This window comes from Bufo bufo, chromosome 5 (genome assembly GCF_905171765.1).
Source record: "Bufo bufo chromosome 5, aBufBuf1.1, whole genome shotgun sequence".
In the NCBI taxonomy this organism is placed as follows: Eukaryota; Metazoa; Chordata; class Amphibia; order Anura; family Bufonidae; genus Bufo; species Bufo bufo.
In genome coordinates this window covers 25,336,336-25,353,546 of record NC_053393.1, presented here as the reverse complement: position 1 = coordinate 25,353,546, position 17,211 = coordinate 25,336,336, and the positions used below count along the sequence as shown (strand labels likewise).

The 17,211-nt window shown below is 42.8% G+C and overlaps 1 protein-coding gene across 2 annotated transcripts in view; it reads left to right on the top strand.

Moving 5' to 3' along the window:
• The window catches only part of AGO2 (argonaute RISC catalytic component 2), a 98,819-nt gene extending 85,134 nt beyond the window's left edge, over positions 1 to 13,685 (top strand). For both annotated transcript variants that reach the window (XM_040431660.1, XM_040431659.1), the window contains exons 14-19: positions 4,790 to 4,880; positions 5,061 to 5,255; positions 5,343 to 5,477; positions 5,868 to 5,969; positions 6,262 to 6,461; positions 11,247 to 13,685. In XM_040431660.1, the coding sequence (XP_040287594.1) occupies positions 4,790 to 4,880; positions 5,061 to 5,255; positions 5,343 to 5,477; positions 5,868 to 5,969; positions 6,262 to 6,461; positions 11,247 to 11,355 (832 nt within the window). In that variant the 3' untranslated portion in view covers positions 11,356 to 13,685. The remainder of the gene's footprint in view (positions 1 to 4,789; positions 4,881 to 5,060; positions 5,256 to 5,342; positions 5,478 to 5,867; positions 5,970 to 6,261; positions 6,462 to 11,246) is intronic.
• The last annotated feature ends 3,526 nt before the right edge of the window (positions 13,686 to 17,211 follow it).

Genomic DNA, 17,211 nt, shown 5'->3' with positions numbered 1-17,211 from the left:
TTAACCTTACAAGTAGTTAGGTCAACCACACTGCAGTTCAGACCAGCTATGCACACCGGTTTCCTCTGAAGGCCAAAGCGTTTGAAGTGGCCACACTTGGCAGAAATGCTGCAAATTTCCAGGTGGAAAATTTGCATAGTTTGACAGTTGCAGCATAGTGGATACCTTTATAAAATTTCACCCACATGCCATGGAAGATAACCGTATTGAATCCGCTCATAACGTGACTAGGGTTGCATCGGGTATCAAATTATCTATACTTTTTTTACCCGGATCGATTTTTATACCGGGATTTGCCTTTTACCGACACTATGCTGCGCTACTGCACAGCCTAGTATCACAGAACATGGCACGCGCTTCTCTCAGCTGCGCCATCTTCTCCTCAGCAGCACAGTAGAGAAGGAGTCTCTCCCTCTCTCCCCACAGTGCCGACGCTGCCACAAATGACAAGAAAGAGGGGAGGGGATGTGGCCACTGCGCCACTAATGAGGATAACTAACCCATTATTACAAATACAGGCTGCGGGTGGCGGCTGCAGAATCGCATAGCTGGCACCCGGCCTCTGACAGTCATTGGTGGCAGTGGCCACATGGTCCCCTCCCTTCCTCCTCATTGGTGGCAGTGGCAGTTCCGATCAGAGCCTCAGCAGTGAAATCTTGGGGCTCCGATCAGTTACCATGGCAGCCAGGACGCTACTGAAGCCGTGTGTTCAGGGCAGCAGGGAGAGTGTGAGATCCTATTCACCCTAATAGAGCTCTATTAGGTTGAATAGACAAGGGATTAAAAGATCCCAGGTTCTAGCCCCTAAGGGGGAAATAGTTATTAAATAAAGTATAAGAAGAAAAAAAAAAGTTTAACCCCTTAACGCCCAGTGCCGTACTTGTACGGCGCAAGATCTGCGGGGTGCTGGGGAACGATCAGGGGAAAATCGCGGCACAATGCTGCTCTTACCGGCAGGCAGCCATGTCAGGTAAGGGCAGCATGGTGCTGCACCGCCCCCCTGCAGCTCCAAGCGCTGCGATTCGCTGATCAGTGAGACCGGCACATCGCAGCGCAGGAAGCTGTCAGAGGTATCGGGGAGGTAGTAGTTTCTAAAATGGGGCCACTTTTTTGGAGTTTCTACTCTAGGGGTGCATCAGGGGGGCTTCAAATGGGACATGGTGTCAAAAAAAACAGTCCAGCAAAACCTGCCTTCCGAAAACCGTATGGCATTCCTTTCCTTTTGCACCCTGCTGTGTGTCCGTACAGCGGTTTACGACCACATATGGGGTGTTTCTGTAAACTACAGAATCAGGGCCATAAATATTGAGTTTGGTTTGGCTGTTAACCCTTGCTTTGTAACTGGAAAAAAATTATTAAAATGGAAAATCTGCCACAAAAGTGAAATTTTGAAATTATCTCCATTTTCCATGAATTCTTGTGGAACACCTAAAGGGTTAACAAAGTTTGTATAATCAGTTTTGAATACCTTGAGGGGTGTAGTTTATAGAATTGCGTCATTTTTGGGTGGTTTCTATTATGTAAGCCTCGCAAAGTGACTTCAGACCTGAACTGGTCCCTAAAAATTGGGTTTTTGAAAATTTCTGAAAAATTTCAAGATTTGCTTCTAAACGTCTAAGCCTTGTAACATCCCCCAAAAATAAAATACATTCCCCATATGTCTACTTCATGTTTGGATCATTTTGGGAATGATAAAGTAATAACTATTTTTGGAGGTATTACTATGTATTATAGAAGTAAAGAAATTGAAACTTTTTTTTGGTAAATTTGGTATTTATTTTTTTTATAAATAAAAAAAAAAAATTTACTTCATTTTACCAGTGTCATGAAGTATAATATGTGATGAAAAAACAGTCTCAGAATGGCCTGGATAAGTCAAAGCGTTTTAAAGTTATCAGCACTTAAAGTGACACTGGTCAGATTTGCAAAAAAATGGCCAAGTCCTTAACCCTTTCCCGACTGCAATCTGTATATATACGTGATAGCTGCACATGCCCCGTGCAGCTATCACGTCTATAAACGTCAAGACAGTTCTTTAATCCAAGCGCTGCAAAGCGCTTGGATTAAAGCTTCTGCCCCCGCACTGCTGCTGTCACGGACAGCATACAGTTCAGTAATGCCGGCAAGGGACCAATCAGAGTGGCCCCTTGCCGACAATCGATCCGATTGGTTAGTCTGTGCAGACTAACCAATCGGATCGCGGCAGTGGAAAAAATGCCGGTTTCAGGCTCTGATCTGCGCTCTGCTGTAACCCCATAGATGCTGCGGTTGCAGCATCCATGGGGTTAATAGAGGGAGGGAGCTCCCTCTCTGAACCATCGGGGCTGCAGCGCTGATAGCAGCGCCCGATGGTTGCCATGGCAACCGGACGCTTTGCAAAGGCGTCCGGTTGCCATGGCAAAGGCATCTGGTGCTGCCACCTACAGGGCATCTAATAGTATTATACTTTGCAATGCAAGAGCATTGCAAAGTATAGTACAGCCATCAGCCCCATTGGATCTTCATGATCCAAGAGGGACTTGATAAAAAAAGGAAAGTGAAAATAATAAAAATGAAAAATAAATAAAAATGTAAATTAAAAAAAGAAATTGCCTTTTCCTATAAAAAAAATAAAAAAATAAAATACACATATTAGGTGTCACCGCGTCCGTAACGACCGTCTCTATAAATATATCACATGATAGACCCAGTCCGATAAACACTATTAAAAAAAAATAAAAAAAACTGTGCCAAAAAAAGCTATTTTTGTCACCTTACATCACAAATAGTGCAACAGCAAGCGATAAAAAAGGCTTATGACCCCCAAAATAGTACCAATTAAACCGTCACCTCATCCCGCAAAACATGATACCCTATTTAAGACAATCGCCCAAAAAATATAAAAGCTATGGCTCTCAGACTATGGAGACACTAAAACATAATTTTTTTGGTTTCAGAAATGCTATTATTGTGTAAAACTTAAATAAATAAGAAAAAGTATACATATTAGGTATTGCCACGTCCGTAACGATCTTCTCTATAAAACTATCACATGACCTAACTCCTCAGATGAACGCTGTAAAAATAAATAAATGAAAACTGTTCCAAAACAGCCAATTTTTTGGTCACCTTGCCATATAAAGTGTAATAATGAATGATCAAAAAATCCTATGTACCCAAAAATGGTACCAATTAAAACCTCAACACTTTCTGCAAAAAACGAGCCCTTGCACAAGACGATCGGCAGAAAAATAAAAAACATATGGCGTTCAGAAAACCAATCCAGCAAAATCTGCCTTCCAAAAACCGTATGGCATTCCTTTCCTATTGCGCCCTGCCGTGTGCCCGTACAGCAGTTTACGACCACATGTGGGGTGTTTCTGTAAACCGCGGAATCAGGGTAATAAATATTGAGTTTTGTTTGGCTGTTAACCCTCAATGTGTTAAATAAAAAAATGCAATAAAATGGAAAATCTGCCAAAAATGTGAAATTTAGAAATTTCATCTCCATTTTCCTTTAATTCTTGTGGAACACCTAAAGGGTTAAAAAAGTTTGTAAAATCAGTTTTGAGTAACTTGAGGGGTGTAGTTTTTGCAATGGGGTCATTTATGGGGGTATCCACTATGTAGGCCCCACAAAGTGACTTCAGACCTGAACTGGTCCTTATAAAGTGGGTTTTGGAAATTTTCTTAAAAATTTTAAGAATAGCTTCTAAACTTCTAAGCCTTCTAACGTCCTAAAAAAATAAAATGACATTTCCAAAATGATACCAACATAAAGTAGACATATGGGAAATGTTAAGTAATAAATATTTTATTAGATATGACTTTCTGTTTTAGAAGCAGAGAAATTGAAATTTGTAAAATTGTGAATTTTTCAAAATTTTGGGTACATTTTGGATTTTTTCATAAATAAAGGTGAAATATATTGACTCAAATATATGACTATCATGAAGTACAATATGTCACGAGAAAACAATCTCAGAATGGTTTGGATAAGTAAAAGTGTTCCAAAGCTATTACCACATAAAGTGACGCATGTCAGATTTGTAAATTTTGACCTGGACATTAGGGCATCAATGACCCTTGGTCACGAAAGGGTTAAAGAGGACCTTTCACCGATTCTTACCCTATGAACTAAGTATACAGACATGTGGAGCGGCGCCCGGGGATCTCTCTGCACTTACTATTATCCCCGGGCGCCGCTCCGTTCTCCTGCTATGTCCTCCGGTATCTCCGTTCCCTAAGTTATGGTAGGCGGAGTCTGCCCTAGCGCTGGCCAATCGCATTGCAGAGCTCACAGCCTGGGAGAAAATAACCTCCCAGGCTGTGAGCTCTGCGCTGCGATTGGCCAGCGCTAGGGCAGACTCCGCCTACTATAACTTAGTGCGCGGAGATACCGGAGGACATAGCAGGAGAACGGAGCGGCGCCCGGGGATAATAGTAAGTGCAGAGAGATCCCCGGGCGCCGCTCTACATATCTGTATAGTTAGTTCATAGGGTAAGAATCGGTGAAAGGTCCTCTTTAAGGTGAAATAGGGCTGAGTCCTTAAGGGGTTAAAAAAGAAGAAACATTTAGGGTGAGAGAGAGTCGGTCAACCTCTGACTTTATGTGCACAGAGGTGTGTGGGAAGGGGTTAAAGACATACTGCAGCCTGTCACTAGTGCTATTCCATATGTCCTGTGGCAGACATCTAGACTACAGCCATGACTTTACAGGCACGTTTTCAGGGGCTTCATTGCTTGCACTTCCACTTTATTTGCCATACATAAAAAATATTTTTTATTTATATTTAATTTTTTATTTCAGACCTCCAGTGTTTCAGCAGCCTGTCATATTCCTTGGAGCAGATGTCACTCATCCTCCTGCAGGGGATGGAAAGAAGCCTTCCATTGCTGCGGTAAGAAACCACATTATATCCAATAGATATTTATTCTTGTAATTATTTTATTAGTGGCCTTTGTTCTTAGAATGTCCCATAGAACATTTGCCTTGTTTGCCATACATAAAAATAATCCCCCGCCTATCCGTTACAGCAGACAGGCTACTAACTTGTGACTTTCTGTGGTGGTATGTGTAGGTTGTCGGTAGCATGGATGCCCATCCGAACCGATACTGTGCCACCGTAAGAGTGCAGCAGCACCGACAGGAGATTATCCAGGACCTGGCCGCCATGGTCCGAGAGCTGCTCATCCAGTTCTACAAGTCTACTCGCTTTAAGCCCACAAGGATCATTTTCTATAGGGATGGTGTTTCTGAGGGGCAGTTTCAGCAGGTAGGTTTCTCCGTATGCAGCGCATTTTGAGACTGCTCCTGTCTTGCAGATATAATTTGAGTTCTGAACACGTTTGGTTTATTTCAGGTATTACACCACGAGCTGCTTGCCATACGAGAAGCCTGCATTAAATTGGAGAAGGATTATCAGCCTGGAATTACCTTCATTGTTGTACAGAAAAGGCATCATACAAGGCTCTTCTGTACAGATAGGAACGAACGGGTAAGAGCCGAAGGAAAAATCACTTGGGAAATTTTATCTTTAACTGTTACTCCAGTCCACCTTTATCAGTGGCTGTTGAGGGCCACAGATGATGTTAGCATCAGCCTAGCTCCTGCTCTAAGGACTGGAATCTGTTTAATTATTTGATAGCTGTGATCAGAGGGGATTTCCGAAGACTTTCTGAATGCACTGTACTTCACAGTTCCGGCAGAATGTGTCTTTAACATCTGTTTGTATGTCAAAAGAAATAAAGCAGCCAGTTGTAATCTTTATCATTAGTACAGTTTCTGTTTTGCAGACATATACCATAGGTGACTGTTCTCCAGTATGCACCATGTTTTTTGCAATGTGTCTCCCATGGTCTCTAAATATTTTTCTGTCAACACACAGGTTGGAAAAAGCGGAAATATACCTGCTGGTACCACAGTGGACACAAAGATCACACACCCATCAGAGTTTGATTTTTATCTGTGTAGTCACGCTGGTATACAGGTAGGTCTCTGTGAGAATGTAGGATATTTACTAGGACTCGCTTGTTACTGCAGGATATAAAGCCTGTCTAAGGCCGTAGAGCACCTGCAGACCATTGTTGTATGACGTTCTATCTAATGAGTAAAATCCTTCCTTCAGTTTGGTCCTTTGTGCAGGGCGATGGGGTTTTAGGATTCCCAGGCGTTACGACCCGTACCTTAGGAAACTTTTATTCATATCTTTTGGTTGAGTTATTTCACATGCTGGTCTTAGAGCACTCTCTTGCTTACACATCGGTCTTCTTGCAATACAGGGAACGAGCCGACCCTCTCACTATCACGTTCTCTGGGACGATAACAGATTCTCCTCTGATGAACTGCAAATCCTCACTTACCAGCTGTGCCATACTTACGTCCGCTGCACTCGATCCGTCTCTATCCCCGCTCCTGCATACTACGCACACTTAGTGGCTTTCAGAGCCAGATATCACCTGGTGGATAAAGAGCACGACAGGTACGCTAGTTATTAATGTCATCGACTTTATTGTGTTGTCATTGTCTCATTTGTATACAGCTTTGATTAACCCCTTAACCAGAGTTTTGGTCCTAGGTAACTTTTTTTTTTTTTAGCGATTTTGCCAGTCCTAATGTTTGGTGGGCTACCAAAAGCATTTTTTCTGTAGAAACACAGGGCTGTTAATTTATAATGAAGTAAAATACAAAGAAATAAATTGACACTAAATCAAAGGTGTTGGATGAAAATATAGATTGGGTTGCACTGTTGTGTTTCAGTCATTTTGATACATAATATGTATAGTCTCGGACACAGATTGCACTAACGCCTGTACAATCACCACAGATACCTGTACTAGACATTTGGGCGTATTAACCACCTCCGGACCGCTGTACGCAGATTCGCGTTCCGGAGGTGGCAGCCCTGCGCTCAGCGACGCATATACGCGTCATCTCGCGTGAGCCGGGATTTCCTGTGAACGCGCGCACACAGGAACGGAAGGTAAGAGAGTTGATCTCCAGCCTGCCAGCGGCGATCGTTCGCTGGCAGGCTGGAGATGTGTTTTTTTTAACCCCTAACAGGTATATTAGACGCTGTTTTGATAACAGCGTCTAATATACCTGCTACCTGGTCCTCTGGTGGTCCCCTTTGTTTGGATCGACCACCAGAGGACACAGGTAGCTCAGTAAAGTCCCACCAAGCACCACTACACTACACTACACTACACCCCCCCCCCCCCGTCACTTATTAGCCCCTGATCACCCCATATAGACTCCCTGATCACCCCCCTGTCATTGATCAACCCCCTGTAAAGCTCCATTCAGATGTCCGCATGATTTTTACGGATCCACTGATAGATGGATCGGATCCGCAAAACGCATCCGGACGTCTGAATGAAGCCTTACAGGGGCGTGATCAATGACTGTGGTTATCACCCCATATAGACTCCCTGATCAACCCCCTGTCATTGATCACCCCCCCCTGTCATTGATCACCCCCCCCTGTCATTGATCACCCCCCCCTGTCATTGATCACCCCCCCCTGTCATTGATCACCCCCCCCTGTCATTGATCACCCCCCTGTCATTGATCACCCCCCTGTCATTGATCACCCCTCTGTAAGGCTCCATTCAGACATTTTTTTGGCCCAAGTTAGCGGAATTTTTTATTTTTTTTTCTTACAAAGTCTCATATTCCACTAACTTGTGTCAAAAAATAAAATCTCACATGAACTCACCATACCCCTCACGGAATCCAAATGCGTAAAATTTTTTAGACATTTATATTCCAGACTTCTTCTCACGCTTTAGGGCCCCTAGAATGCCAGGGCAGTATAAATACCCCACATGTGACCCCATTTCGGAAAGAAGACACCCCCAGGTATTCCGTGAGGGGCATATTGAGTCCATGAAAGATTGAAATTTTTGTCCCAAGTTAGCGGAACGGGAGACTTTGTGAGAAAAAAAATAAAAAATATCAATTTCCGCTAACTTGTGCCCAAAAAAAAAAATTTCTATGAACTCGCCATGCCCCTCATTGAATACCTTGGGGAAAATGGGGTCACATGTGGGGTATTTATACTGCCCTGGCATTCTAGGGGCCCCAAAGCGTGAGAAGAAGTCTGGTATCCAAATGTCTAAAAATGCCCTCCTAAAATGAATTTGGGCCCCTTTGCGCATCTAGGCTGCAAAAAAGTGTCACACATGTGGTATCGCCGTACTCAGGAGAAGTTGGGGAATGTGTTTTGGGGTGTCATTTTACATATACCCATGCTGGGTGAGATAAATATCTTGGTCAAATGCCAACTTTGTATAAAAAAATGGGAAAAGTTGTCTTTTGCCAAGATATTTCTCTCACCCAGCATGGGTATATGTAAAATGACACCCCAAAACACATTCCCCAACGTCTCCTGAATACGGCGATACCACATGTGTGACACTTTTTTGCAGCCTAGGTGGGCAAAGGGGCCCATATTCCAAAGAGCACCTTTAGGATTTCACAGGTCATTTACCTACTTACCACACATTAGGGCCCCTGGAAAATGCCAGGGCAGTATAACTACCCCACAAGTGACCCCATTTTGGAAAGAAGAGACCCCAAGGTATTCGCTGATGGGCATAGTGAGTTCATGGAAGTTTTTATTTTTTGTCACAAGTTAGTGGAATATGAGACTTTGTATGAAAAAAAAAAAAAAATCATAATTTTCCACTAACTTGTGACAAAAAATAAAAAATTCTAGGAACTCGCCATGCCCCTCACGGAATACCTTGGGGTGTCGTCTTTCCAAAATGGGGTCACTTGTGGGGTAGTTATACTGCCCTGGCATTCTAGGGGCCCAAATGTGTGGTAAGGAGTTTGAAATCAAATTCTGTAAAAAATGACCTGTGAAATCCGAAAGGTGCTCTTTGGAATATGGGCCCCTTTGCCCACCTAGGCTGCAAAAAAAGTGTCACACATCTGGTATCTCCGTACTCAGGAGAAGGTGGGGAATGTGTTTTGGGGTGTCATTTTACATATACCCATGCTGGGTGAGATAAATATCTTGGTCAAATGCCAACTTTGTATAAAAAAATGGGAAAAGTTGTCTTTTGCCAAGATATTTCTCTCACCCAGCATGGGTATATGTAAAATGACACCCCAAAACACATTCCCCACCTTCTCCTGAGTACGGAGATACCAGATGTGTGACACTTTTTTTGCAGCCTAGGTGGGCAAAGGGGCCCATATTCCAAAGAGCACCTTTCGGATTTCACAGGTCATTTTTTACAGAATTTGATTTCAAACTCCTTACCACACATTTGGGCCCCTAGAATGCCAGGGCAGTATAACTACCCCACAAGTGACCCCATTTTGGAAAGAAGAGACCCCAAGGTATTCGCTGATGGGCATAGTGAGTTCATAGAACTTTTTATTTTTTGTCACAAGTTAGTGGAATATGAGACTTTGTAAGAAAAAAAAAACATCATTTTCCGCTAACTTGTGACAAAAAATAAAAAGTTCGATGAACTCACTATGCCCATCAGCGAATACCTTAGGGTGTCTACTTTCCGAAATGGGGTCATTTGTGGGGTGTTTGTACTGTCTGGCCATTGTAGAACCTCAGGAAACATGACAGGTGCTCAGAAAGTCAGAGCTGCTTCAAAAAGCGGAAATTCACATTTTTGTACCATAGTTTGTAAACGCTATAACTTTTACCCAAACCATTTTTTTTTTACCCAAACATTTTTTTTTTATCAAAGACATGTAGAACAATAAATTTAGAGCAAAATTTCTATATGGATGTCGTTTTTTTTTGCAAAATTTTACAACTGAAAGTGAAAAATGTCATTTTTTTTGCAAAAAAATCGTTAAATTTCGATTAATAACAAAAAAAGTAAAAATGTCAGCAGCAATGAAATACCACCAAATGAAAGCTCTATTAGTGAGAAGAAAAGGAGGTAAAATTCATTTGGGTGGTAAGTTGCATGACCGAGCAATAAACGGTGAAAGTAGTGTAGGTCAGAAGTGTAAAAAGTGGCCTGGTCTTTCAGGGTGTTTAAGCACTGGGGGCTGAAGTGGTTAAAATGCGTTCGATAGTTCCCTGCCATTCATGAACGCAGCACGCGGTATGAACATCGCTGGCGGCACAATGATATAATTGTTGGTGCCTGAAATAGCCAATAGCAAAGCTCCATACTAGTTATTTGGAAGAAAGCTGCCTATTGATCAGTTTGGGCGGGCTGCCCTGCTCTGAGGGTGTTGTGGGAGACGCGTGCAGCAGGGTCCCAGTGTTCAATGCTGCTTGCGTTGTGGCGGCCTGCTGGGGTAAGCAGCCTCCTGGTGGGCATTTATACATTTTGGTCAGGGTGTCTGCTTGGGGGGGGGGGGGGGGTTCTAAGCCCCTGGGAGGGGTCTGAAGTGAATGCACAGCAAGCAGTTATAACCAAGTGATAAAGTGCATAGAAGTCATATACAGTATTGTACGGACTGTACCTTATCACTTGGCTATAATTGCCTGCTCTGCATTCGCTGCAGACCCCCTAGGGTCCCGGGAGGGAAAGGAGTGCTGGTATTTACATGGGACTCTGTTTGATGGGGTGAGGTTATTTACATGGGACTGTATGTTGGAGGGGCTGGAGAGAGGTGGTGATATTTACGTGGGACTGTATGTTGGAGGGGGCAGAACAGAGGGAAGAGTAGTAGTGACTTCCCTGCATAAATACCAACCTCTTCACACCACCGCTATTTATTTCTATTATTCTGCCCTGTTAGATGAGCAAAACGAACTTGAACCGAGTTGAACAAACTGCATTAACTATAATGGAGTCTGTTCTGTTTCTATTCTGGGTCTGTTTTTTTTTTTTGTTTTTTTTTAATTAAAATTTTATACAGAAAAGTCCTGCATGCAAGACCCGCCAAAACAGATGTCAACGTGAATAAGACCCAACATTATGTAGGCCTACGTATTATTTATTTAAATTACTGCAACTTTTTTACTCCTTGGCCAAAAATACTCCTCAAAACTGGTAAGAGGAGCCATTTTATGTGCAACCTCTGGTCATAGATGACCAGGATGGGTAAGGGTATGTTCATACATTATGTTCAGGGATGAGCGAATATCAGTATCAGCTCCTCCTGCTCCATAACCTGCTGCATTCAGCTCCGACACAACGTTCAACCTCGCAGGTTTCCTACAGGTTGCCACTGAAATGGTTTCTGGTATATGTGGTGCACAATGCTTTAGCGGAGCCATGTTTTTTTTTCTATTGACTTTATAATGATGTAAATTCATGTCCTTTTATTATAGCGCCGAAGGCAGCCACACTTCAGGTCAGAGCAACGGCAGAGACCATCAAGCACTTGCTAAGGCAGTTCAAGTTCACCAGGACACACTGCGTACCATGTACTTTGCTTAACTGGTGCTGGAAGCAGGCACTACCCGAAGGAGCATTCACGCCAGACCAGCTGCACTTACCTGTAATGTAGTCTCCTCTACAGTGACATCCAGCAAAAGTGCAATCTACCCGCAGCCCCGTCAGTCTCACAAGGCCCTCAGCGTCCAACCAGCCTTCCGTCCAGACACCGAATATTCTTTCATTTCGAACGCCACCACCTGCATTGAATCCTGTGAGGTTTGTGAAATACACACAAATATATAGAAGAGTTTACAAAAATTACCCTTTTAAACGAAAAAGGTTCAACTTAACCGTTCTCTCAGGGCTCACAAAAAGAAACAAAAAACCACAAAACTCTATGAAATGCTTTTCTCTGTGGAAATGTCACGTTGGGTGATCAGATAAATGATACAGCCTAGGGAAATAGAGGAAGAAAAGGATCTTGACGTTCTTAAAGCCTTAAATTTATTACGTGAAAACTAGTTTTTTGTTTTCCTTCTTCCTCTAAGATTTGTGTCAAATATTGTAATTTATAAAGTCACTAGTTACTCTGGCGGTCAGGTCTGACTACAGGATGAATATTCTAGTATTCACTAGGGTTTCTTTTTATAACTGTGTGCCATTCAGAATCTCTGAGACGTAGTTTTTAATTATTATTGCATTTGTCTGGCTGCGCTCGTACTTTCTTCTTTTCTGAGGTTGCTGACTAATACGGGTCTGTTGCAATGTGGACAGTACAATCATGTTAAGCTAATGTACAGAAAAAAAATAATTCTATTTTAGCAGTATTAATGTGAGATGCCGTGCTATTTATTTTATTTACACAGATCACCCTATTTCTATTAACCTATGTTATGTACTCTGGCTTTAAGTGGTGTCCTGTTTTTTAACCCTTGCACTGACAACGCGACCTGTAGAGCCTGTACAGGACCACCGGCAGTGAATGGATTTTAAAAATATAATAAAACAAAAAAAAAACCTTATCTTATGGAACTGCTTCACTGCCAGAGGGCTCGTCATACATTGCAATGCAATAAGAAGCAATGTCTCTCCGATCCCTCTGGTTGCAAACAGGGTTATTTGTGAGGAGCAAAGAAAACGGGGAAGAAAATAAACTTTTTTTTTTTTTAAACTCTAAAAAAAAAAAATCTTTTTATGCAAAAAAATTTTCTTGTTAGGCTGCAGCTTTTAAATGCAGCAAATGTTTGACACTTTTAACCACAAATACTGACACTCGTCTCTTTATACTCTAGTCTTCGAGGCGCCCGCACTGTGTTTTACAATGCTTTCTAATGCTGTCAGGCCTCAAAGACGTTCATATGCAACCTGTTTTATTTTCTGTCTTTTATTTTTTTCTCCCCTTCTTCTAATATTACATGTATATTTATCTTTTCCTGCTCCTCCTATGCTTTAAGGAATATGCAATTCTGTAATGAGATTAAATACAAAGACTCGATTTTTAAGCAATATCATGACCATTTTTTGTACAGTGCAGTAGTCTGGGTCTGCTACATGAAACCATGGGCATGCGATTTTCTTATGTATTGAGCCTTAACACTCGAAATGTCAATATAGGAAAGCGGTTTCCGGCCTGCGGCTCTCCGGCTAGTGCAAAACCACAACTCCCAGCAGGTCACCGCCTGTTAGAGCATGATGGCAATTGTAGTTTTGCTACCGCTGGAAAGCCACATGGAATGGAGACTATGTCTCCCATAGTAAAACGTGGAGGAAGACTGCAGGTTTTGCTTGTCAATTAGTAGATGTGGTCTTCATTAGTGTGTGTCAAGGCCTGGATGTAATTAATACCTAGGAAGTTTTTAAGGGGAGGAGGGGGGGTATGAATATGTTGATTTTATAGAACATTTCCTCCTCAAAGGGATGCGATTTCACCTTTGATGCTTTAGGTGCTGATATTGTGGACCGTCAAGAATTCATGGAAAACTATCATGAAAATGTTGGTCATTGCTTTGATATTTCCTTACATTAAACATTTAGCGCTCCTCCACTTCTTTCTGTATGTTCATTAATGACTTTATAGGTTAATGACGTGTGGCCCTGTTTCCTTGATTCAGAACATGTTGGTAAGGAAATAGTCTATGCACAGGGGGTTTGTCGTCGTGTAAGGACACGTCCGGCTATCAATGCCCACTTAAGAAAAGTAGAAATATATATGTTGATTAGGGATGAGTGAATCGACTTTAGATGAAACATCCGAAGTCGATTCGCATAAAACTGTTAGAATACTGTATGGAGCGAGCGCTCTGTACAGTATTAGAATGTATTGGCTCCTATGAGCAGAAGTCATTACTTCGTGAAGTCTCGCGGGACTTAAGGAATTTCTACTGTTAAAAACCTTTTACCGAACCCAAGTTCGGTAAAAGGTTTTTAACAGTAGAAATGAATTCCTAAAGTCCCGCGAGACTTCACGAAGTAATGACTTCTGCTCATAGGAGCCAATACATTCTAATACTGTACTGAGCTCCTGCTCTGTACAGTATTCTAACAAAGTTTTATGCGAATCGACTTCGGATGTTTCATCCGAAGTCGATTCGCTCATCCCTAATGTTGATGTATGAAAACAAAATGACCCATGTCTGCTTGTGTGCGGGATAGTGCTCCTGAACCCTGCAGAACAATCCCCTGCCTTTTCATATTCTAGAAATTTGAGGACTGAAGCAGCTCTTTCGCCCCCTATCATTAGAAAGTCCAAGCAATTCTGGCTTGACGATCAGTTGCATATGACCAAAGCCTTATCTGCCTCCGTGTCTGAGGACACAAACGTGCTGATAGTAGTTCTATCATCTGCCTAAACCGTCTTCAGCATTTAGCCAAAACCCGTAGGGTAGGAGAAGTCGTTGTTTTGATTGACATGGACGGATATTGGAGGGTTGACTGTAGGTATTGCACTGTTTTGTAGCATTTCTACTTTAATAACTAAAATCCCTTTAAAGCTGACCATAGACCCGGCCAGCCTCATTCAGTGCTGACCTTTCTTCCCTGTCTGCCATTAAAAGGCAGGTCCTTTCTTTTGAAATCTTTGCGCATGGTTTGTAGGGCTGTTGGCCACAAGTTCTCTTGATCAGTCGCTCATTTTCCATCTGACGTTCTCCCACCGATTGAAATGATCAGCTGCAATCTGTGGAGGAATTTGGTGACGGGTGTTGAGCTTTTCTTCAGCGCCCCCACAGGTGACTTAAAGCATTACACGCTGTTCATTACAAGATGTAATAACATGGATGCACAGCGTCCTCCAGAAGGCAGGAACTCTTTGTAGCTGCTGTGACTTGTAGATGGAGGACCTTAATGGGGTTGCCTTTAAGTCTGACTATATATCCTAGCCTTTAAAGCAGTGATTCCCTGTCTGTGGTTGTTGCAGAGCATGCTGGGAGTGATAGTTCTGCAACTGTTGGGATCACTGCTTCAGAGCACATTTCATGATAGTTTTCCTTTCTGAAAACCGATCCATATCTTTGCAATGAATGATGGGGGGGGGGGGGGGGGTTAGTACCAGTTTTTAAATCTGCATACATTTACCTCATTGCTATGTCCCATGCAGGCAGCAGAAACAACCCTAACGAAAACCTCGGTAGACCTGTCCTTTACCATTTACAATGAGTGTGGTGCTTCATTTTTTTTATTTTTTTTTTTGTAAGAAGAATCTATGCATTGAACCGTAACGTGGGGTGAGGATTGTGAGTTTTCTGTTCGTGTTCCTGGTGTCAGTCGGCAGATTTGCTTCTGTTAAAAAGTTTGCACTCAAATCATAAATGGCAGATGTTGTATAAGTAGTTGCACTAAAGCCGCACCCCAGATGAAATTAAGGAGACTTTTGATCTTTGTTTTGTAATGGAAAGGGAGCCAGGTACAGTTATAAAAATATTAATAGATCAAAGGCCGTCAGATTTCAACCTAAGCTCTCGGTTGAAAAGCTGTAAAGGTAATAGACGATATTTTGCCGGACTTTGTAGTTCACTTTTTTTTTTTTTTTTTACTTGAGCGTTCACCAAATCCGAGGATGTGGTGAAATAAAAAAAATATATAGGTTAGGCCTCACGCACGCAAACACATTTTTTTTGTGGGTCACACGTAGCAAAAAATAGTGGCAGATGTCTCTGAAATCAGTGGTCAGTCAATTATCTGCTAGAATATAGCGGAGACTGTGCTCCGGAGAAGAGTCAAGCACTGCCAGAGAAGAGTCCGGGTTATGCAGGACTCACCCCCTGCTCCCCTCATCCACCCACTGATGAGACCATTTTATTCTTAGGGCTGGGAGGGGAGATCCCACGATAGCGCATGCTGCCATGGTTATTGAGGCATAATTTTTTTGGTCATGTTAAAGGGGTTCTCCAGTTTAGACATTTCCCTACTTATTAGAAGGGCCTTTTGACAATAAGCAAATCTAAAAAATTCCACGGCTGAGGACCTTCAGCAATTTGCTCTAATCTGTTGGCAATCCTTGCCCTAAGTGTTCAGCTTCCCTGCAGCGCCTCCGCGGGGGGGGGAAGAAGCATTACACAGTGCCTATTCATATTGATGGGTTGTCTGTGTAGTATAGGACAGGTCCTTCAGACAGAGAGAGACGCTCTTTATAATCACATTCCACTCTGGCCAAAAAAATGGGGATCCTTAAGAGAAGACCCGACGACATCCCCCCCCCCCCCCCCCCCCCCCAAATTAACTCACGATTGCCTAATAGGGTGTGAGAAAATGGGATTCCAAGACTGGACAACCCCTTTAAAGAAAATCTCCATTGGATACATGCATTAGACACAGCACTAGTGGGGACAGACCGTCGTCACTCATTAGTTTATTGAAGGTTATGTTTCTCGCCTAGTGTCTGTGGAGAGGGTATAGCCCAACGGGGAGGAGCCAACACTTTTATGTCTAGTGTCGCCTCCTAGTGGTAGTTGGACATATACCCATGGTGCTGTGTCCCCCAATGCCTACTACGAGAAAAGGATTTTACAGTGAGTACAAAAAATCCAATTTTTTTTTCCATTGGGGGACACAGACCATGGGTATAGCTTAGAGGTATTAGTAGGAGGGACACTATGCAAATACAAAAGATCTCCTCCTCCTCGGGCTATACCCCCCGACTCCACCAGGAGGAACTCCGTCTTTGCTTAGTGTCTGTAGGTCCTTGAAGGATTTTTCCTTTTTTGGGGGGGGGGGGGGCTGCAGGCTACTTTTATAACACACGTCCATGAGCAAGGAGAAGGTAGTGGATCCCTGCATGTGTCCATCAGCCATGGACTCTCTGTATGCAAGCAGAATTGTGCCTATAGCCAGGCCCACCCGACCTCCACGGAGGAATAGGACATTCAGTAGAAGTTAGTCCTTCAGTAATTAAAAGAAATCTTCTCGTGCAGCCCCTGCTATTCATTTATTAAGTGGTTAGATTATTTTTTGTTTTGTTTTTTTGCTCGGGTTTCGGTGTGATTTGGGTCTACAAGGCTGGTGCCTCATGAAGTTGTGGTCTCCAGTACTACTTCCATTATTCCTTAGGGGGAAAGTTCCCATGGGGACTTGTAGAATTTGCACGGCTCCAGCCCATAGGACTTGTCTTTGGGCAGACTCGTCCTGTGACTTGCATTGCGTTATTCCACCAGCATTTCTTGACCTGTGACTTGCATTGCTCGGATGATATCCAGCTGACCCTTGTGCTGATCCTTTGCAATTCTTCTCTTATGTATAGTCCATGACAATTGTGATGCCTTTAGTGGCTTGCAAGTTCAGGTGACATCACCAGCATTTTACTACGGCCTGTGCCGCCTCCATACTGTAATGAGACTGGTGACGCCATTGATCTCTAGAAAATGGAGGCACGATGGCTGATGGAGATGTGTGAATGTGATGGCCACAAGAGGAATATGTTCC